The sequence below is a fragment of the Mustela nivalis genome, assembly GCF_964662115.1.
Source record: "Mustela nivalis genome assembly, chromosome: 10".
In the NCBI taxonomy this organism is placed as follows: domain Eukaryota; kingdom Metazoa; phylum Chordata; class Mammalia; order Carnivora; family Mustelidae; genus Mustela; species Mustela nivalis.
The window spans coordinates 44,114,731-44,138,198 of record NC_139029.1 but is presented as its reverse complement, the minus strand read 5'-3'; the positions used below and the strand labels follow the sequence as shown (position 1 = coordinate 44,138,198).

The following is a 23,468-nucleotide window of genomic DNA, read 5'->3' as shown; positions in this document are numbered from 1 at the left end:
TGTCTTCATTTTAATACTTACTAATATTTCATTACATACCGAATGCTTCGTACTTATGTAATTGGTATAATTTTTTTAAATTAATATAAATAAACAAAAAGTCAGATTCTAAAAATCACTGTAGTAATTCCACCACTCAAGACAACACCCGTGAAGATGGTGCTGGACGTACTTCAAGACTTTTTATACACATACGTAGATATGCATATTTTTTCCAAAAATAGTATCATGTTAACCATACTGTTTTGTAATTTTTTTTTAATTCAGTGGGATGTTGTAAGTATGTTTCCATGCCAAAAATGCATACATTCCCCAGATGATTTCCAGTGACCGTGTATTACTACATCGTTCAGCACAAAGCAGCTCCTACGACCAGTCAGCGCTCAGCATTTCGAGTATTTCTAATTTTTCACAATTTGAACAGCCCTGCAGGGAATATCTTGTGTCCAAGCCTTTGCCCTACACATGCCTTACGTTATTTACAGATAATTGAATCCCTAGGAGAAGAATCACGGGTCAAAGTTTGTGCATGTCTTTAAGGCTTTGAAATATACAGCCATTCTGCCCTCCAGAAAAGTTGCACCAAATCACACTCCCACAAATAATAAAAATAACCATAATGGCCAACATCTACACAGCCCTTACTACATGCCTCGCACTGTTGCAAGCCCTTTCCATCTCCTAAGTCATCAATCCTCCTAACAGGACTGTGAGAGAGTTATTATTATGACTCCCATTGAACACTTAGAAAACCAGTGCTTCCCTACACTTCTGTCTACACTGGGTATTTCCTTTTTTTTTTTTTTCTTCCCCATTCTAGTGGAGAGGCTATGACATCTCATTTATATCTGGTATGTTTTATATGAATTAATTTAATATTTCCAACAACCTTTAAGTTTCTCTGTCGTTCTTCATATCCTATGAAAAAAAAGAAAAGAAAACCCGGAAAGTCAGAATGAGCTGCCCAGAGCTACCCAACTGGGAAATGATAATGCTTCGATTCTGGCTCCAGAGCTCACATCCTTCCCTCTGCTATCACGCTGCCTCTTCGGCTAGAGACTAGGGTATTTGGAAACGTGCTTTTCGTCCTTGAATAAAACCTTCCAGAAGATTTCAGGATGGGAACTCAAGGAAGAATTCACTCTGACCGGCTCCGTGCAGCATTGGATGATGGGGTGCTCGGAGGGTGACACAGAGGTTGCTTCCCAGCCTCGTTGGCACTGTGATGCAGCAAACGCATCCAAAAATATGTTAGAAAAGAGAAAGGCCTTTATAATGAGCCTGGGCCTGCCTTTGTCTTGTGAGGTTTTAACTACTGTAATTGTCTGTAGTGTGAAGTAGTGTATTTTTCATGCATCTATTTTTATTCTGTGTCTCTCTGCGTATCTGCTTTTTTGTTTTGTTTTGTTTTTCTGTTAACTCACTTGAATCCTGGTGGGTAGTCCTCCTGTGAATAGTATTGCCTCGGGGAAGCGTGTACTCCCATGCACGCACACGCACCCACACGCAAGTACTATGAAGGCGAAATGGGATGGAATTTATTCTTTAAAAGAAAAGCAAGCGGCAAAGTCTGAGCAGACGACTTTGCAATCCATACTGTATTTAATTGGTTGTATTGAACCATACTGCAAATTAAGTCTCCTCTGTAATTTACCCTGTCAAATGGTAACCCTCCAAACAATTTGATACCTCATTTAAACATTGGTAAATGGCTCATGGAGATGATAAGGGAAAAAAAAAAAAGATTTAATGATGAGCAGATAAGAAAGCCTCCATTCCCAGACGAATCCTCTGTGAGGATGTCATGAATTGACCTGTGCCATCATTCCCTGTGCATTTATTGAGCAACTACCTTGTGCAGAACATTCCTTCAGTTGGCTTGGTTCTTCCTTCCTTCCTTCTTACACTCTTCAAATGTCCTTCAGCACTTACTGTTCAAGAGTGACAGTGTTATGAGCCCGGATGAGACCATGAAGGTGACATCCCCAAAGGAGAGAGGAAACAGGTGTGCAGATACGTTCTCTAGGTGTCCTGTTCTCAGGCCCTTAGAGACCTTTGCAAATTTAGTTCTTTCTGCCTAGAATGGCCTTCCCCCTCTTTCCTGGGAACTTCCCCTTCCCCTTCCCCTTTGAGATTCAGTTCAAGCCCAGCTCCTTTGTCAAGTCTCCCCTGATGCCCTTCCCTGTCCCTGCACCAAGCCAGTGTCACACCCCATGCACGCCTTTAATATAAGCTCGCCTTACTGTCTCATGGTTGTTGGTTTCTTTGCCTACCTGTTCTATGTGATTGCAAGGTCCTCCAGGCAGGGCTTGCGTTGTGATCCCTGGGTGGGTACAGTGTCAAGCAGGAGACAGGGCACCTATCCGCTACTCAGTAAGGACACACGGTTTGAATAACTAGATGAAGGGGTGAACATGTGAGGCATCCTGAATAGAGGAGCAAATACGGTGCCATGAGCGCTAGGGACAGGAATCATCATGGAGGGAAAGGGGGGGTCAGGGAAGGTTCCTCGTCCGAGGACGCTATTAGAGCTCGGCTTCGAGCCTGTTGTATGAGTTAGTCACAAGGAGTCACAAAAGCATGGGTGAGGGGATGTAGAGGGGCGTTGGCAGAGAAAACATTGTGAACGGTGGGACGGAGGTGGGGGACATACAGAACCCAGAGGGGCAGTCCTCAGACTGTCCACAGCCTGGGTCACCGGAAGTTCAATGGTGGGAGGAAGGTCAGATGGGACCGAGGGGGCTCCTCTGCAGTCTGTCTTCAGAATTCTTCAGTAACAACTCTCATGCCCAGAATAATGAGGAGGGTTCACAATGGGAGAAACGGACAAAGCTGTGGCAGACAAATACTGGATTATTAAACACTGTTTCTAAAACCAAATACCTGCTTTGATTTTTCGTAGTACTTCAGTATCTAGACCATTTTACTAAGACCATAAAAACAACAACAACAACAACAACAAAACCCCACAAAGCTGCTTTCCAAAGGAAGCATGGAAGGATGACCAGACTCTGCCTTTCCTCTCCCCTCCCCTCCCCTTCTGGTCCAGTATTCTTTCCCCATTGCAGAACAGCTCATGCTGCCCCAGGAGGTCCCCACAGAAACCCTCCTGGGATGAGGCGGTCTTCATTTTCCACGCCTTTCCATGCTTTTCCCACGCCCCTTGCCACGCCTTTCCAGCCTGACGGCTTAGCAGAAACCACAGACCGCCACAAGCTCCCAAGTGCTCGCTCTCAGAACATGCTGTCTTGACCTTTTTCTTTGAGATCCTTAAAGCTAAGTGTCCTTTAACCCAAACCTTCTGATTTATGACCCTCTCTGACCTCCAAAATGTGCCAGAAGCCAGAACAACTTTGGCTTCTGCCTCCTGGCCAGCTGTGCTCCTTCCTTGTCCCAGCCTCTCAGGGATCGCGGCTTCGTTGCTGGACTGGGAAGTTCAGAAGCTGAGGAATGGAGCCCCTTGATCCTACATCATCTTGCTTTCTCTGTTCAGTGGCTTGGCATCCTTTGTAGGGGGAGCAAGGGTTGCATTTAAGACTGGTCCCGCGAGAACTCTCTGATCCTCAGTCTTATCATAAACTCATTTGAACAATACGAGGTTCAGGGTTCCTCTGGCTTTGATGGTGCCAATAAAATCTGCTTGGAAACGTGGAGCAATTTTGAGCCTCAGTGAACAAATATTTGCAAGATTCTCCGGGTTGCCAGGATGAATGCCAGTAGTGCAGCCATACAGGTTAGCCGAATTCGGACGTATCTGTACTATGTCTGCATAGTTGAGGTTGGAGAAAGCAGAGACATATCCCCTCAATGATTCTTCGTTTCCAAATAAATGAGCCACTTTCACAGTCATCCTTTTTAACATGTCATAAAATTAACTATGGGAAAAGATAATGTTACAGATATCTTTAGGCCCTTCAAGCATGCACAGAGCTACACTTGGCGAGGCAAAATGAGGTATCATCAGGCGTTAAAAATGTTTTGATTTCAAAACGCTTAATGAGGATTCCCGGATAAATTCATGCCCCTCCATCTGCTGTCTTGCATCGTAGGTGATATTTTATCCTTGCACGATCATCTCCAAATCTCATTCCACCAGGAAGACTTCTAATCACAGTTTAATTTTAGAGCAATATTCTACTTGGCAATCAATAAGCTTCTGTCGTCAAACTTTGATTTAATAGGAGATGCAGATAACATTGTCCACGTTACGCAGAGAGAGGAACACTTTCTGGAGAGAGGAGAGAGGGAGGATGTCTATGTCTCCCACTTTCCCCTGCCGCATACCATTCTAGTTCATAGAAACCTATAAATCAGTACCCCGTGTTGCATGAATATTAGTCTCATCAGTTTTACATCATTAACACCATGAAGAAGCCACCGCCCTTTACGCAGCTTTCGTCCACCAGCGAAGTATGTCCTCTTAATAAAGGAAGAATAAATGGGTTCTGAGTCTGTTCCTAACAAACCTTTCCTTCCTCACCAACTTTATCTGGGTTGGGATTCATGAGAGTTATACGGTTGTCTTATGGCCGATTAGGGGCGAGGGTGGCCAGAGAGGGATACCGCCATCCAAACATGATGTCCATTGGTCAGTGGGCAACATGACAAGGCAAGAACCCAAAGAGAGGGTCCCAAGAGGAATCAGAGAGGTTAGTGAGGGATCAGAATCTAGAAGCTTAGGGTACAGCAGCAAATTCCATGGCTGAAATGATTCATGAGTTTAGAATCCTAGAAAGATGGGAGCACCTGGGATTCTAGCAGAATCCTAGAAAGATGACACCCGTCTAGAGACCTAGGAAGATGGTAGCAGTCAGCATTTCGGAAGGTCAGGGCCAGTGTCCAGAGCTAAGGTGCTGGCCAGCATGTACCCACTGACCCGAGGGGCTAGCCTTGTGGTTCAGGGTCCTAATGGCTAAAGGATCTGGGGTTAACCTTCTGGAACATCTATTCCAGTGATTCCCACTACTTTTATAACTAAGTCCCTTTTGTGGTACATGTTTCCCTCCCTCCGTGGAGTGGCAGTGGAGAAAATGGCTTTATAGTCATTCGGTTTCCCATTTGAATTATTAAAACCCATAACTAAAACACTAAAGAGAATCCTCTCAAAGATGAACTAAGGAGTCCAACAGTAACCTGATGCAATTCTAAAATGAACTTGGCATTTTCATTTGCATGCACAACGGAATGTGTTGTCTTAGTTAAGGATAATTACACATTTCTGTTTCGCTTTTTGAAATGCTAAAAAGTGCTTAGGGCTTCTTTTTATTACCTCTAATGACCCAAGGAGATACTGGGCTTTGGGTTAGGAGCCACTGATCTGGTACACACTTCTCATTGGATAGAAGAATTGACAAAGGTCCGGAGAGGTACAGTGAGTGCCTTCTGTTCACAAAGTGGCTAGAATTCAAGCCTTGTAATACCTAATATAATAATAATAATAATAATAATAAAAAGACCCCTTATATAAGGACTTGAAGCACATCATAAAATACCCAGCTGCTGATGTAAGCCTATACAACAGGGTATTATTTACTGAAGATTGCTTTAAGAAGGTTTAATGCAGGAAGATGGTCACAAAGATGATCATCGCCAAGGATGGCCAGCATTATTTGTGGAGGCTTCGGCCATAAAGGCGGGAAGGTCGGTTTCAGAAGGTTTTCGAATTACTGGTCAACTACCCCAATTTACTCTTGAGTCTGCAGCTGTGGGTCAAACACAGCACAAGGTTCGAGGATGACAGAGTTGAGGAAGATGGTGTCTGATGGGGAAGACAGATAAGGAATCAGGCAAATCTATCAGAGAAGGAAGGTTTTTCAAAGCAAGATTATGGGGAGCTATGTGTGAGGAATCGGTTAGGAATTTGGGCATCAGTAGAGACTGAAGTTCTTTTTTTTTTTTTTTTAAGATTTTATTTATTTGTTTGACAGAAACACAGTGAGAGAGGGAACACAAGCAGGGAAGTGGGAAGAGCAGGTCTCTCGCTGAGCAGGGAGCCGCCCCCCCCATCAAGTCCCAACATGGGGCTCAATCCCAGGACCTGAGATCATGACCTGAGCCTAAGGCAGACGCTTAACGACTGAGCCACCCAGGCGCCTCAAGACTGAAGTCCTATGGAATTATATATTATTTCTGCAGGGAGAGGGAGAGCAGACCTTGTTCAGGGGCGGTTTTGCAGAGGTGATGCTATTCAGATGTCCTTTTTTAAAGATTTTTATTTATTTATTTGAGAGACACAGAGAGAGAGAAAGAGGTGAGCAGAGGGAGAAGGAGAAGCAGATGCCCCAGCTGAGCTGGGAGCCCCAGGCAAGGCTCAATCCCAGGACCCTGGGATCACCACCTGAGCCAAAGACACCCGCTTAAACCACTGAGCCACCCGGGTGCCCCTCAAATACCCTTTCAGAAAGGACCAGGATTCAAGTGAATGGATGGAAGAACTGGCATTGCCCACAGAGCAGCCAGCCCCTGAGAAGTCTCAAAACGAAGGGAGTCCACCTGTAGCCCAGATGGTGACTCTGTATAAGACAGAAAAAGGTGTTCGTTCCTCAAGATACTCTGTTACCATCTCTCAACTAAGGGTTGCACCCGTAGGCATTGGCAGTCCCGTGACTTTCAACGCCCCCCCCACCACTGCACTCTCTGCACAGGGCACTCCTCTTGCACCGCATGCGGAGGTCCTGGTGCTGGAGTGTATTAAATATCCGGCCCGAGCTCCGACTGGGCTGTGTCCTGAAGCCAGCTGCAGCGGGGGGCCTGCCCCGCCAAATTGCGACGACCGGCCCCGGCAAGCCGGGAGGGAGCCACCGCCACAGACGCGCCTTCAGCGTATGAGCAGTCCTGTTTATCTCTCTGGTTATGGCACTGAGACCATGGAGGGAAGCCTCCATCTCTCAAGGGCAGGCGCGGCTCTTTTTCCTTCCATCTGGACCCAACAGCTTTCCCAAAGCCCTTCGGGCCTGTTCACACGTAGCAGAAACACATATCTTATTGATCAACAGCTCGGAGGGAAAGTCCCGTGAAATATGATCTTCCTTTTGTCTCCGACAGGCCCTTCAGCATCATCATGCTGTTCATGAAATTTCCTACATTGCAAAGGACATCACAGATCACCGGGCCTTTGGATATGTTTGCGGGAAGGAAGGGAATCACAGATTCGTTGCCATAAAAACAGCCCAGGCGGTGAGTATCCCCATCTGAGGAGGGCGCCTCTCCTCGCGGCTCTAGGGGACGGCGCGTCCGGTCATGGTGTGGGTCTTTGAAGGCCGCCTCTGATGTAGGACGAGGCCATGCTGATGCTCAGGCTCCCATCTCCAGAGCATAAATAGCCTCAGAGCAAGGAAACGGCGGGCTCAGGCCCCAACCGGTCTTCTTGTTGTTTTCCTAATGTGTATTTCGTAATGACTAATTATTTCCCTTTCTGACGAAGCTGGATGGAGGCACCACTGTACAAATAAGTTTCCTTGTGTTCATAGCCTCGTTTAAAAAGAAAATAAGAGAAAACAAATAGCTGTTTTGCATAAGGCCTACCCTAATTTTATTGTATTCGAAATTACTAATAAATAAAAGCAATGCCTTTTATGCTTATGATTATTATGAATTTGCAAATATAATTAGTTGAAGAAATGAACTTTAGCCTAGATGCAATTTGCTAAACCAATATAAACAAGGTAGAATTAATTAAAGATGGAATGCTTTCAGTTTAATAGGAATAGGAAGGGCTGCGGGTTGTAGCAGGCAAAAAAAAAAAAAAAAAACAGGCCACGCAGGCTCAGGACTGTTCCCTTACTCATGTGCTTCATCCTCCCCCCCCCCCCCCGCTTTTACTCCAGGCTGAACCTGTTATTCTGGACTTGAGAGATCTCTTTCAACTTATTTATGAATTGAAGCAAAGAGAAGAGTTGGAAAAAAAGGCACAAAAGGATAAGCAGTGCGAGCAAGCTGTGTATCAGGTATACCTGTGAATTTATCGGCGTGCCAGAGAAGACTGGGCCTTAAAATAAACAGATGTGAAAACTGACAGTCAGGGCTTGTCCTCCTGCTGCCAAGGAGAAATAAACAAAGATGAGAGGTTCCCGTGTAAATTACAGGCCCCGAAAGCAAGCCGTTAGAGATGATCTTTTATTCTCTGAAATTCTGGACATGCGCGCGCGAGTGAAATTTTGAATTCTGAGGAAGATTTCGGGGCGGGCGGGGGGTGGTGGAGGGAAGAGAAGAGACACAATTGCTTTTTTTTTTTTTTTTTTTGCTGTTGTTAAGAGTGGGGGTAGGGCGGCTGCAAGGGTTTTCATTTTTCCTCTGGGTTGTTTTCTACCTGAAATGACCCAGCAGCCTCTCCTCCCCAGAGCTGGTTTCTCGACTGTCCTGTAATTTCTGAATGCAATCTCATACCTCTCCCTTTATTTATATCCTCTGCTTTTCAACCTCCCTTGCCTCGCTCTGCTGTAGACAATTTTGGAAGAGGATGTTGAAGATCCTGTGTACCAGGTAATTTCTGAAAACCATCGGTGATTTTAGGATCAGGAGTGGCCAGGCCCGTGTTACAGACAGTTGGTCAGAGCCCTAAATAGAGCACCCTGACCGCAGAGCCTGGAGAGGGACCAAGACTAGTTTCAAGGCTGAGGGCTGCTAACCCCTCGGGGGGTGGATTTCTATAGAAAATGAACAGAAGTTTCATTGGCCTCAGTTACATGGGATCTGGAGTTGCGCTGCTCCCTTCTTAACCCTGCATTGGCCCCCTCCACAATCTATAAATATTTGATCCCAGAGCTGGATGTTTTCAGGAGTCTCCTGAATATTCCAAGGTCATGAGGAGGCTTCTCTGAGTTAGGAACCGGGGCTGGGGACTGAGTTTTGGCGACTTTGGGGTACAAGTGCAAAGGGCAGTTTGTATGTTTTGGGAAGGCTGTGAGGGTAAGTCTCGGACCCCTCATGATGATGTTGGGAGGAGGGTAAGGGCGATCATAGAGACAGCCCAGCCCGCAGTTTTCCCTGAACTCTGTGCCACCCAGTGGGGCTGGAGAGATGACTTGTCTAGGATCCAAGTATGTGCTCTGTATAAACAGATGTAGAAAGAAGGGAAGAGGAGGCCTCCCACCACCAAACCCAGCCGCTCCCCCCACCCCTGCCTCATGCTTGTTCCCAAGGAGAGAAAGGAGCCAATAAATGGAATTGTTGGACGTAAAACCCTGAACTTGTATTTCTAACCGGACATACCTGGATTATATGAAGTAGGGGTATCTAGCCTAAGTGGCTTTTAACAAAAGCCAAAGATGTACTTAACAGCATGGCCTCAAGCTAGAACGCTGAGGGCAAGGATTTGTCTAGAATATGAGCTTGGCCCCTGCTAACGGACAGCACAGAGAATGAAGAATATCACCCTGTTTGAAATGGCTCAGTCCTTTAGAGTCTAAAACCCGCACAGGGGAAAAAAATCAACACTGATTTTCAATACTTAAAACTAAGGATGTAAAATCAGGTGATATATATGGAATGGGGAGATTTGGGGTTTCTAAGTACTTAAGGGCTGAGTTAGGATGTTGGTCTTGAGGGAAGAAAAGGGAAGCAATCACTGTAACCCAGATTATGAAGCTGGGCCCCCAGATGTTCCTAGGAGACGTCATTTGCACTCAGCAGTGCGGCGCACGCAGACATTACTGAGATCCAGTGTCACTGAAGAAAGAGGCCACATCTCCAGAAAGATACGCAGGGGTCCCACGCCTTCGCTGCTGCTTGACTGGCCCTCAGACCCTTGCTGTCTTCCTTAGCAAAGGCAGGAGCGTGCAAAGCACGTGCCTCGTTTTCAGGGATCTGCTTGCCCCTGGAAGGTGTGTTCTGTTGCGACTGTTTCTTTAATGCTCACTGTGATTTGTATCCTGAATTCCAAATGCTTTTTTTTTTCCTCTCTCTTCTTCCCGTCTGACCTTTCCTCTCTGGCTGATCCGTAATAGTACATTGTGTTTGAGGCTGGACACGAGCCAATCCGTGATCCTGAAACGGAAGAAAACATTTATCAGGTATAAAATCACTCCTCTCTCCTTCCATTGCACCACTGCCTCCGGCTGTTGCACGGAGGGGTCCGCAGAACCCGGGGCGCTGCCCCCATAGGGTCACTCCGTGTCCTCAGTCATCCAGGCTTGGCCAAATACCTTCCTCTGAGTTGGCTTTTACAGATTGACCAGTACTTTCTACCCCTTGCTGTGGAAATGTTCAACGGCCCATTGAGTGCAGGGTTCTGATTGCGAATGGGTCTTCACTATTTTCAGTAGACTGCAGAATCAAACATTTCCACTGGAATAAAGTAATCCACTGGAGGGTCGCTGATAAAGGAGGGTCCTTCATTTCTCCAAAAAAGGTGCACATCAAATTTCTTTAAAAATCCAACTGCACTCCTGAAAATCAAGGACAAATTCAAACACGCTGTTGCAAAACAGCACTGGGAATATTAACCGAATAAAAGAAAAGTACAGCTCAAGGTTTTACCCCTCCTAAAGGGAAGGTAAATTAAAATTCTTAAATGTCAGCTCGTGGGAAGAGCACTGCACATACTTTGTGATTCGTTTGGTTCTGACAAACATGCTATATAAAGTAGGTATTTAATCCCACTTTTACAAGGGGAAACTGAGACTCAGAGATGTTGAATAGCTTCCCGGGGGCTGCCTAGCTACGTAGAGCTGAGATCAGACCCAGTGTGAGTGAAGGCAAAACTCACACGTCCTCCCCCATGCCTTTCCATCAAAGAGTTTGAGAAATTGCACCGTAGCAACACATCAAACAAATATGACAGCATCCAATTTTTCACTAATTAGGATTTTAGCCTTAATTTGAAATATAAACATTATGGAGGAAGGAAAAAATTTAATGTATTTAATAAGTGATTTTAATTTTCTTAATTTGCTCAGTTGTGCGGTCTGCTTTTCTGCCTTGGGCATGCATTACTTGTGTAATAAAAGTAAGACAGATTTTCAGTTTCTGTCTAATGCACAGAATTCTAAACGACCAAAGTATCATATCAGCTCTGCCGACAGCTCGGTTTAAGCCGGTGCTGTGGAATAATAATCGAAGTTCTTCTCTCCACTGGGTCTGTCTGGATTGGATGCAAGTGGGAGGTTGTGGCTCTGTTTAAAATCATCGCTCACGAAGTTTCCGATCTTTACACAGAGGACTTGCATATTTGTTCTTGGTGTCAGATTTTAAATTACTACAATCTCGTGGTGTCTGAATGTGGGGCCAAAGGAGCCATTAACCAGTCATCCTCTGAAGAAAAAATACCTTTTAAGACAAAATTAGGCTCTTCACTGCAGGGCTTCTGAATTCCGACTGAGCAGTAGTTGGCCGGGCTCCCGCTGTGCCCTGTCGGGGGGACTGTTAGGGGTGTGGGACATCCTGTGTGCAGGAAGGGCCGGTTTAGGCTGGCAGAGAGCTGGGCTCTGGTTCTGGCCGCTCACCAGCTACCTTTGGCTGCGTGATGGTGGGCAAGACACTTGCCCTCTCTGAGACTCCCTTCTCCCAGTGATAAGGTAGGGGAGTAATTTCTCCATAACCCATTCTTGACATGAGAAGGAAGCAAGACTGTGAGAAGGATGTACAGAAGAGACTCTGTTCTGGGTCACACGGTGTGTGGATTCAGGATCTTAGTCCAGGTACCAGCCCCGCCATTCATCCAGCTTGTCGAGTTCCTTTCCTTCTCTGAGCCTCCGTGTGCTCATCTGTAAAAGGAGCAGATAAGACCCAAGGGTCTCCTAGGCCCTTTGCTGCTTTTTGCAACTCGTGCCTCATCACAGGATGGTGATTCTTGAGAGATACATGCTGGCTTGCTTTACAGGGCAGCAAGATTCTTGGAGGTGGTGTGTGTGTGAGCGTGTGTATGTATGTGTGTGCGTGCACGCACGTGTGATGTATAGCTATTTAACGTTTTTTGAGTGTCGACGTCGGCCGGCTCTGTGAATGGGGTTTACATGCAATACCTAATCTCACAAGTGGCTTGAAATTCCCACCTTACAGCCAGAAGGGTGGGGCTCACATAGACAAGGTGTCATGCCCAAGGTCACAGAGCTTAGAGAGGTGGCACCCTCAAGGCACAGCCAGGTCCCTCTGACCTTGGTAAATAGATAAATCCCGAGATTCTTTCCAGCTCAGAATATCCATGATTGGATTCTGTGTAGGTTTTAAGTCACTATCTAAAAATCACACTTGTGTTTTAACAGCCCTGACCTCCGGATCTCCCCATCTGCCCATCATGAGCAGGAAGGTACCATTTAAGGAAATGAATATTTTATCACCCTCTGTTCTCCTCGCTTGCTTTGCCAGTCAGCTGAGCCCCAATTTGCTTAAGGAGAGATAAGCTCGTGGACCTGAAGATAAGGCTGGGCTTTTAAGGAGCTGTGATTAGGAGCCTGGCTCCTCTTTGTGTTCTAAGAACCTAGGAGTATCCCATAGCTCTTCCTCCTGAGTAGATGGCCCTGTTTTCTTCTTCTTCAGCTTGGCCCAGGGGGTGTCTCAGATTTTCATCCCTTCCGTTTTCCCGGGAGGCAGACCTTATCACTGGGGTGGACGAGGCACCTGGGGCCTACTCCTTGAGCTGTTTTGTGGCCTTGGATGAAGTCCATCACTTCTGTATCTTGGACTCTGGGCTGTAAAATGAGGGATGCTATGTCATCTGCTTCTAGAAGTAACCTGAAGATATAAAGCACTGGGTGCATAGTAGGTTCGGTGTAAATGTTCCCTTTGCTTCCTAAGAATGTCATCAGTATCCGACGTTCTTCAAGATGTCTCACGATGATGCAGTAAGTGCAGTAGAACCTGACTCGCCTGCCACCTCCTGTCAGAGAGCCTGGTGGAAAGTGGCCACCTCGCCTGGTTGCTACTTACAACTCCCGCATGAGGGAGGGAGAGACTCTTGAGGAAATGTAACCTCTCTTTGAGGATCAGTAGTCTCATTTCCCAAACCGGATTAAGAATAATAATGGTCTTCCTTTTTTGCGTGCATCAGAAAAAGTTATCCATCATCTTTTTAAAAACAACACAGAACCTTGAGGCACAAGGGTTTTTATGCCTCACTTAACGTTGACCCTTGCAGTCACTCAGGAGGATAAGAATAGCTACAATGACTATCATTTTAAACCATAAGAAAATCAAGTCCTCCGATTCAAGGGCCGGGCCCAAGGCCAGAGCCTCCGCTTCTAAACCCGGCATTCCGTAGCGAGTTCACAACTTCCTGTGCCAGCAAGACGGCGGCCTTCCACGCGGGCACTTTTCATGTTCTTTGGTTTGAAAAATCATTTTTAATCACCCGTGATGTATCAAGTATTGTTGTTTTAAGATGATGAGCCTCTGCTCTTACATCACTAACCCTTAAACTGCCTCTCTAACACTATTAGGATGTTACTGAGCCGAAAGCATCTTCTGTGCTTATGGTGGTTCCCGTATAACTTCCACAGTAATTCCACATCTGTTAACTCCTTCATTCAAATTGCAGTTCTGTACGGAGCACCTAGTGTGTGCCAGGCACGTAGAGATGGAATGGACCGTGGCATGGTCCCGACCCTCTGGGACTTTCTAGGCACCCCCTTGCATGCCTCTGACAGCTAGATGAGATGACTAAGGTTCAGAGAACAGAGGGACCCTCTCAGATCACACAGCCTGTGGCAGAGCCAGAATCAGGAACCAGCTCTCCCGCTTCCGTTTGGTTCAGAGCTGTCCTCACTCGCTCTGCAGTGTTGTGTTAGGAAATGGTCTACAGGCCGATGCGACCAGGCAGGCAGCGAGAAGAACAGGGACCAGGCTCTCTTGGCCTTCACCCCTCAGGCACTGCTGCTGGTGTTCTGCCCTTAGCACACTGTCCGGTAAATGTTTGGTGCTTAAACATTGCGTAACCGGTATTTACCGATGGGGAAACAGCTAGCGAACTATCTGACCCGCCCCAGCTTAGAACTGCAGTGTGGTTTGACAGCTGCCCTATGAGATATAGCACATTTTATGCTCACGGGAGTAGCCCAATTTCTTTCCCACCTCCCCTGAATAAGACAAGCTCCATTCCATCGGGGGCCGTACCCAGCTTGTTCTCCATCACTGTCCCGGGCAATGCACAGAGCATGACGCATAATGGGCTCTTGGCCGCTTTGATTTTTTTTAGTGGAAGATCGTACCAGAGGTTACAAAGGGTACAGAGGAAGGCTCCCACCAGGTATAGAGCCAGGCGAGGCTCCCAAGAAGACATCCCAGCAGACATAAATCTTAACGGACAAACAGGCAGATTGATATCTCACCCATGGGAGAGCCGAGCAGCCGAGCTTTTTCAATTATGCACAGTTTGGGTTTATCCGTCCTGCCGCTTCTCCTCCGTTTGCAGGGATAATTGAGAGTCAGCCGTGGTTCAGCTTGCTAAGTGCCCATAGTGAGCCGTGAATTACGGGGCACAGAAATGCTCTTCATTTGGCTCAGGAAAGGGTGAGCTAGTAAAAATACAAGTATGGGCTGGTAATTTATTGGCCCTTGTTAGCAAGGACTCGGTAGGCATTCTTAGAGGATCCTGTTCAGATGTAGGCCCTTTATCAGGAGCAAAGAAACTATATTCTTCATTGGCGACCGGCGCACTCAGGTTTGCAAGAACAGCTCAGAAAGTGCATCTCCGTGCTTCCTCGTTGTCCTCTTTTCTACAAGAATGTGCACAGCCTTCTGAGAGTATGGAAGTGATGTCCCAGGAAAAGATGCCATCAGAACAGCTACAGGGATGGGGGACGGGTGTGGACAGGGGGTGAGATGCAGCTGTCTGTATGATGGAATAGTAAAAAGGCAGAGCGACTCTGGCAGCCCTGATCACCTTCCGGCTTCCTTCTCCTCCTCTGCACCATGGGGGCAGTTGTCATCCTTACCCAACTGACTGGTCCCAAGGATTCCATGAGAATACGTATAAATACAAACATTCAGAACAATGCCTGGCATGCAGAAGGTACCCTGTCCATGTGAGTTCATGCCTTTAGTCATCAATGTCTCATCTGGCGGCCAGAAAGAGCTGGGTTTGAATCTCATCACTTAACTAGCTTTCCAGCTTTGGAAGGGTTTCCCTAACCTCTCTGAGCCTCTCTTTCTACTGTGTAAAGTGAAGATTCTGATACCAACTTCTTAGGATTATTATAAGGGTTTTAAATTGAGCTGATGAGAGTTCAGATAGGGGGACTCGAGGAAGGAGCCGAAATTCCTCCTTCTTCTCCTCAGTGGTAGAGTTGGCTGGTCCAAGCCTAAGAGATACTTTTTCTGTTTCCTCACTGTGGCCCACATTTCTGATGATACATTTACCCTGAAGACATTTACCCAATGCCTACTGAGCTGTAGTAGACCATGCCAGCTCTTAAGGAGCTCCTGATCTGATGAAAAGGGACATAGACTAGCAGACGGTTGTAAAGTCACTACAGGCTGAGGCTATAGGCCATTGGAGGTGTGAGCTGTGCCGTGTTGGGAAGCACGAGTGATTGCTTGCAAGCCAGAAGGTTTCGGTATAAAGCCCTTGATTGACTCATTAGAAAAGTATTCAACGTATCTGTGGTTGTTGGTATTACAGAATACATTCTTATACTTGCTTGAGGTGTCAGGAGTGAAAGAAGCTACCATCCTAACATTTCACAGGATTATAGCTCCCAATAGTTTATATTGACCTTCTCCTTTCTCCTTTGATCCCCACAATAACCCACCCAAGAAGCAAAAACCACGAGCACCCATCTTATAACCGTGAATCCCAGAGAGCTAAGTAGCCTGCTCAGAGCGGTGCAGTTACCAAGTGGCCCAGTAGTGAGACCAGAAAGACAAGTCAGAGGAGAGAGGGAGGGAAGAAGATGTAGATACATTTTTAAAAGCAACTGAAATTTTCCAGGTTCTCGTCTTACACGTTTCATGCCACGGATGGCCCCTTTTCTTGGAAAAAACGTTTGTGACTATCACATGGCTTATTTACGATCCCAACAGAAGCCATTCTTGATACTGAGACCTTGATATTTGCCATATTTTAAATAACCTGGCTCTCCATCTTTGCACCAAGCAACGTAAGCTCAGCCGCACACTCATTTTAATTGCTTTGCACGAGTCAGAGCGCCTCCCTCGGTCCCATTCCTGTCCTTGGTAAAACGAGGATTATTTCTGCTACCACGTGAGCCCTGGGGTTGCCGCAGCCCCCTGTTCTGTGATTCTGGGAGGAGCCCAGTGGCAGAGAGCCTCTGCAAACATTTATGAAGTGGTTCACACACTCCTCCCTCACCCAGCTGTCCCCAGGAAAGGAGCCTGGCCTGCTGTCCCTGCAATCCCAGCAGCCCCTTTGATTTGGGACCCTCAGGCCTCAGGGGCCATTCTCTTCCACACTCAGCCAGCTCGGAGTTGAAGTGGGGTTGCTTTGTTCTTCGAAAGTGGAATAAATCGCAAAGTGTTTTGACGATGTCGAATTTGATTTTTCCACAGGTTCCCACCAGCCAAAAGAAGGAAGGTGTTTATGATGTGCCAAAAAGTCAACCTGTAAGTGTAAGTACACCTTCTCTCTTCTGCCAGGTTCGCATAGCCTGCCTTCTTAAGGAACTGTGTCTACCAGCTAAGGAAAGGAACCCCTCTTCTGGATATAAGTGTCACAACAGGTAGAGCTCTGCCGGGGTCTCCATGCCAAGGACTGCTCAGTGAGTCGGAGAGAAGGAGGCATAAGGCAGAAACGGTGGGGCTGAGGAAGGGGGGGCCAGTCTGGACCGGGGTCTGGCCCTATGAGTGGCAGTGAGTTGAATTGTGCAAAACACTATGTCTAAAGGCCTCAAGGTCTCGGGTGTGTGATGCCAAAAGTCTCCCACCAAAGACTTCATTATACCTGGTAAGATGGGGGCAGTGTCTTGATCCTGGGATGAGGGTCAGCCATCCAATTTGAAAGGGGTTGACCAGTCTCAGAGGGACAGAGAGGTGGCTAGGGCCTTTGTGGTGGATGTGGGTCCAACCAGTGGACAGACCACTATAAAAAAGGCCATGTATAGTGCAAAGAACACTCCGCTACCACTAGACCCCAGCAGCTGGAGGGACCTCTGTAAACAGGACGTCGCAAGCTCTGTGACACTGTGTCATGCCACTGCTAGGCCAGGCCTGTGGGTATGACCTCTGGTTGGCACTCAGAAGGTAGCTTCTGTCCACAACTTGGGAGCACCGGGAAACTTTTGCTCAGGGGGACGTGTGACTTGGCCATAGCCCTTGTGAAAAGAACTAGGGTATTTAGTTACTGTTGATCTCAGCTTAATAATGGATAGAAAAAGCACAGGCTGTGAAGACAGACCCTTAGAAATTGCAGCTCTGACCCTCATAGGACAGTTGTGAGGCTGAATGATGCTATCTGGGACACTGGTTTTGGTCCTGGGCCCTACCCTGTGAGAGACATGAAAGGCACCCCTGCATGTTTCAAGATCAGATCGAGAGGGCAGTTTGAATCCCCATTCCCAGGGAGGCCGCAGAAGGACCTAGAAATGCTTGGCCTAGAGAAAAGAAACCGTAAACTTGGAGATGGGAGCACCAAGGGCCCCTGGATGGAAGGGGGAGGACGCTGTTCTGTGCTGGCTGGTTCATGGAACTGAGACCAGTGAGGGGTCCTACCAGAAGGCTGCCTTCAGCCTAGAGGGAGAATGACCTTCCTGAATGGTGGGTCAGAGCTGTTAAGGGTAGAAATGCTGGCATATAAGGGAGTGAGCTCCCCATCACTGGAGCTGTGTGAGCAGAGGCTAGAAGATGACTTGTCAGAAAGACTACGGGGGGTTCACATGTGGAGTGGGTAGAAGGTGAAGACGAGCTCTGTTGTCCTTCCCAAACCCGAGCTGCTGTCCTCTCGAGTTGAAAGTCTTTCTGGGTTCCTACCCTCCCCTGTCCATTCCTTACCCACTATCTTGCAACTGCCATACCCCACCTAACTACTGCTTGCAGTGGTTAGATTTTGCGAAAAGGCATATCTGAATGCGTGGCCTTCTCAAAAACTTGAGTCTACAATGTAGTAGAGAATGTGCACCACAATGCTGTTTGGAGAAAAAGCCGTGTTTCTCCTTGAGACCATGTTTCTCCTTTTCAGACCTCCTTGTCACCTAGACACTGGTCTGTTTTCCATATTTCCATTTGGTTCAGCTCCCATCACACAGCTCCCCACAATTCAATTTGTGCCAGCCTAAATTGCCTCACTTGCCCCTAACAGGTTTAGATATACAAGGAAACATGCTCCATTTGCCGCCTTAGTTTTTGTGAATCTATTAACAGTCTCACCACACCATCTCCATGCTTAGCAAGTTTTAAAAAAAAAAAAAAAAAAAAAATGCAAGCTCCTTAGCCTGCCATACACAGTACTCTGATGCCGACCTCAGCCCGTACTTCTGGTCTACCTACGTCCTGACCACCCCCGCCCGACCCCGTCCTGCTCTTCTGCACTCTGCAGCCTCCTGAAGGAGCCACATCCCTCCCCTAACATCTCAGCTTAGCTTCAGGCCCTGGGGGCTCAGGGAGACTTTCTGGTCTTCTGCCGTAGCCAGTGTCAGCAGGTCACCCTCCCTCTGTGCCCCACTCCATATCATTCCTCTGTTTTAACAGCACTTAGCACACAGCGTTGAAACTCTGCTCCTTGCCCATCACTTCCAGGAGCTTCCCCAGGTCCCTGAACTACCAGAAGCAAGCCCAGGGCCCAGCACATAGAAGCTGGGCATGACACAGCCATGCTAGGAATGTTTCATAAACATACAAACGACTCTGCCCTATAGAAGAAATTGATGAAAATCCTGCTTTCTTTTAAAGGGAATTAATTTCCTGTTTTTCTGACGCTGAAATAGGCATTAGGTAAAGATGCTAAGGTTTTTCTTGGGAACTATCTGGGCTGCCTGAGTGGCCTGCGTAAGCTCCCAGCCCTCTGTTCCCAACAGAGTCCTAGAAGCATCTGGGTGATTCTGGCTTTTCCATAAACAGTTTCCACATTTTTTTAAAGCTGAAGAGAGGTCGCAAGTTAAAAGCACCAAGGCAGGGGCTTGCATTTGGAATCCCAACTCCTGCTCTTACAACCTGTGGGACTTCTCATAAGTTCCCTTGTTTCTGTGCCTCATTGTTCTCATCTACCAAAAAGAGTAACTGAACCCAACTTAATAAATGGTTTTGAGAAGATAGCGTATGTGTCGGAAACTTGATCCCACTTGCCTAAACTTCTTAGAGGTCCTTTAAATATCCCACATCCCTCCCTGTTCTGGGACCTTCCTGTCCTCCAGGCTTGCCTCTATGGACCCGCCTCTCTAGTGAGTGTGTACTCCCTAGGATGCCTCTGTGCTCTGAATATCCCTGCTTTCAGCTTGCTGTTTGCTCCTTCGCTACCTGCTCCTTAGCCAGAAGCACAAGTAAACCACAGACAACCAAATTGTGCTTATTAAGCAGCTTCCGGGCCGTTTGGGGCCTTCCACAGGTTTCCCATAATAAGGGAAATTGCCTTGTGGTCTGTTGCTCTAGATACCCCTGGGTTTCTTCTTCCTTGGGTCCAGGTCTGCCCAGAGCCGAGTAGGAGACTCACTATGAGGCAGTCACTGGGGCAAACCATGAATCAGCCTCAGATGAAATGGCCTGATCTTCAGCATCAGACCTGGGTATGCTCTCATTTGGGCCACCTACCAAGGGTCTTTGAGTATCGTTTTACATCTCTAAACCTCAGTGTCATCATCTGTAAAGAGAAAGTAGTGCCTGCCTCGTAGCTTTGTTTGGAGGCTTTATGTAAAACCCTTAACGGGGGATATGGATTAGATTAAATGAGAACATTTCTGAGTGTTGCCCTTACAAGTAATGTGCCAGCAAAGCAGGGGATGAGTGTGCAAGGTAGTAGCACACCTCCTCCGGGAAGCCTTCTTTGCCCCAGGGTAATAAACCACCGCCCACCCCACAGCGGGAGACCTCTCTGTTCCTCTTTGCCATGACCATGATCACAATGCATGGTTACTTTTTCTTAATGAATCCACATGAGCCATTGACTTTGATTTTCTTAAGGGCCTTGGGTTTGGGGTTAGTAACAGTACCTGCCTTAGAATGTTTGTTTAAGGACTGAATGAGCTGAAGGGTGTGAATCAGTACGGGGCTTGGTGCAGAGTAGGGATTAAACAGTGTGAGCTATTCTATTTGCTTCTCTTACTTTTCTTCATAGAAAAGGACAGGAATCACTTTTATTCAACACTCTCTCTAAAGTTACTCTTCTGGGGAGTTGGGATCTCTTTGAGCTTTTGATGGTAGACCCTTTCCCCATGAAAAAACAAAACAGAACCAAAAAACCCACACGTGTGTGCATGGAAACTTCTGTGGGCCATGGAGCCAATGGGATGTTTGACTGCAGCTCCAAAACGTCTGTCATAGAGCTTAGTCCCTGGCTCATTGTCACCTTCCGTGGTCACCAAGGTGTGACGTTAGGTGTATTGCATGCTAGAGTCTGGCTCTGAAGTTAGAGTTCGTTGCTTTTCTTGTGGATCGTACCTACCTCAATGCTTCAAGTTATAGGACCGCAGTTTTGTCTTGATGAGCTGGGCTGCAGGTGCAGAGAGAAAGCCGATTCCCTCTCTTCGCTCTCCTCCGCCAGCTTCCTGTATCCATGCTCTAGTTTACCCCACCAGACCCCATTACTGTGGGGTACTGAGCTGTACCTGCACTTTCCTTATTCCCCTTTCACAGGTAATATGCTTGGATGCTTTTGTTGGCTCGTTTTGATCCAAACCTATCGTGCTCCCTTTTTCTAGCAGATTTGCTCTTAGGGTCCTGCTATGCTCCCCTCCACCCTTTCCTAGGACTCAGAACCAGGAGAAGGGTTATTCCCACTCACTCCCGCAAATACACATTTCCTCTCTGCCTAGTCAAGGCAGCTGGCAGATTTGCACACAGGCTTGTTTATGTTTGTTTGTTTGTTTGTTTGTTTATGCCTGGGTCTCTGAACTCCCGATAGCACAGATGCTAACTGATAGGGAGCGTTAGCCGGCTAGAGAGACAGGAAGGAGGTTTCACTTGGGCAGAGCCTTGAAGGATGAACAGGACGTTGTAGGCCAAGTGCCTTCTGGGCATATCACTGAGGTCCTTGGGCTCCTGAGTTCCCACTGCCTCTACTTAGCAGCTCTTAGAACAGATAAATTTATCATCAATCTCCTCAAAGAAACAAGGGACATGAAGACAGTCTTCCTTTTTGCCAGCTGATAATGCTGCTCATGTTCTTTAGACAAACATCCTGGCCTCTCTGGGGCTGTCAGGAATGTGCAGTTCTGAGTGCGGAGGAAGGTGTCTGCTAAGCTGTCCATTACCACATCCATTATTCAGTGCTTTTTGCACTCTGTTAGCCTTTGAACATGATTCTGGTTCTGCAGGGGGACCGCCAGTGGAACAGTGCATTCCCAGATTGCAGAAGTGCCTCTTTCAGACCCTGTTATGCCCCAACTCTGAACTTGGTTGAGACTTAACCTTCATGGTCAACTGTTTCAGTGACTCAGACCTAAACCGTAGCGTGCCTCGTGTCATTGTCACGTGAGAAACACCCAGCCCCTGTCTTCTCTCTTCCCCTCCTTCCCACCTCCTGTAATATGCTTAAGGCTGAAAAAGAACCCTTTACCCCCTAATTGTCCAGTTTAAAACCCCATGTAGTTGTACTGAACATAAAAGGCTTTCTAATTATCAGTAATAACCAGTCAGTGGATTATAGCTGAACTTTCTTTGGCCTTCAAAAGAGAGACCTCCAAAGTTTGACACAGTGATAAACAGGAGGGACACACGTGTTGTCAAACTGATAAGCTACCATCAACATTCTTTTTTGGGGGGGGAGAGGTGGGGTGGAAACATGGATTCAGAAATTTGAAGGAATGATCGGACTCCCCCTGAGCTGCCTTCCTCACTTTGGGCGTGATCTGTGCCAATCACTTCAAGTTTCCGAGACTCATTTTTCTGTTCTGCAAAATAGAAATGACCACCATCCTCTAACAACATCTCAGGGCTTTTGTGAGACTCAGGAAGCAACATGAGAGCATTTTCTGTGAGGATGAGGGGTTGCTTTCGTGGACCCCAGGGGTGGAAAGATTGAGGGATAGTGTGTGTTAGTTGCCTCCAGTTGTTTTATAGGCTCTCCTAGGATTACAAGAAAGGCTCAAGTTTTATAACAAGAGAGAGCACATCTGGGCTCAACATAAGGAAAAAAAAAAAAAAAGAGACCATCTGAGCTGATTTTGGGGAGGACAGGATAGTTCTCAGAGTAGTGAGGTCCCTAGGAGCATTCCAGCAGCAGGTGAATGTTTCTGTAGGGTCCTCATGCTATGAAGTGAGTGCAGGAATGGATCTTAGAATTACGCATCTGTCTTCATATTCAGTTGCCGCCATGTTTATTGCATCTGGTATTTACCTCATCATCTTGCTCCCACTTTCTCAGCTGCCAAGCCAGATACCCCAGAGGCTCCATTCCCATCTCCATCCTCCTCTTCCTGGCTTTCATTGCACAGCAGTAAGTGGTGGCATTGCCCTATGAAGCCACTGCTCTGGCTGGAAACAAGTTTACCAAGCATCGAAATCAAGGCACCACACTGAACAAGCATTAGACACAGAGTTGGTACTTAGAAGATTGGTTCCTCCTTTGTTTCCTTCTGGAGAGCTTGACATCTGCACTCTCCATCTGTCTGGTGTGTCTTGAAAAGGAGCCATGCTGGGAGAAACTGCTTAGAAACCACAGTATCCGGATCTCCAGTCCAGGCCTCCCTTCATTCCCTTTCTCTGTGTCATAGCACCAGGCCACTGGGCGCGCATACTGAGAGTCTATGGGAGCTTGGCTGGGGAAAAAGCAGGTTGACTTTATGGAGCACGTGCTGTGAGCCACAGGTAGCCTGGACCGTGGTTCCAGCCTGTCTTCACAGCTGGGAGATCAGTTACACATACGGAAGCTGAGGCTTCCAGAGGTCACATCGCTCGCCCACAGTTACAAAGCTGGTAAGGGGCAGAGCCAGGAGATGAACCTTTCGTTGTTCCGACTCAGGCACCCACACAATTTCCACTAAAACCTATTGCCTTTAGGACTGAAGAAAATGCCAAGCTTCCATCTCCTCTTCCTCACTGTAGACAGAAATAGTACTCAGGCTGGTTTCTGACTTCTGTTATTCACTGCTGCTGAGGCCAGTCCCCGGAGAGGCTGTGAACACCCCTTTCCCCCTTTAAACCGAGTTCCATGAGGCATGCCTGTGTCTGACTCGTTCCAGACCCCTCACACTGCCTGTGCACTGTTTTCTTCATCCTGATGTTGAAAAAAATAATTGGGAACACCAAAGAACAAATCCCAATGAAAGCTGCCTCCCTCTGAAAATCAGGGAGCTGCTCATTTGTCCTTTCCTGCCTCCCACCCGCAAAATGCCTGTGTTTCTATACAAGACCCCTGTCCCCCAACGATCAGTATTCAGTTGATTTTGCTTGCCCTAGATTTTTTAAAAAGCTATTTTATTTATTCATTTAAT

The 23,468-nt window shown here is 47.0% G+C and overlaps 1 protein-coding gene across 3 annotated transcripts in view; it reads left to right on the top strand.

Annotated features, from left to right (window-relative positions):
• DAB1 (DAB adaptor protein 1) overlaps positions 1-23,468 on the top strand; it is a 1,133,179-nt gene that overhangs the window by 1,054,140 nt on the left and 55,571 nt on the right. For all 3 annotated transcript variants that reach the window (XM_082688114.1, XM_082688113.1, XM_082688115.1), the window contains exons 8-12: positions 7,045-7,176; positions 7,827-7,946; positions 8,443-8,481; positions 9,945-10,010; positions 16,441-16,500. In XM_082688114.1, coding sequence (XP_082544240.1) covers positions 7,045-7,176; positions 7,827-7,946; positions 8,443-8,481; positions 9,945-10,010; positions 16,441-16,500 — 417 coding nt within the window. The remainder of the gene's footprint in view (positions 1-7,044; positions 7,177-7,826; positions 7,947-8,442; positions 8,482-9,944; positions 10,011-16,440; positions 16,501-23,468) is intronic.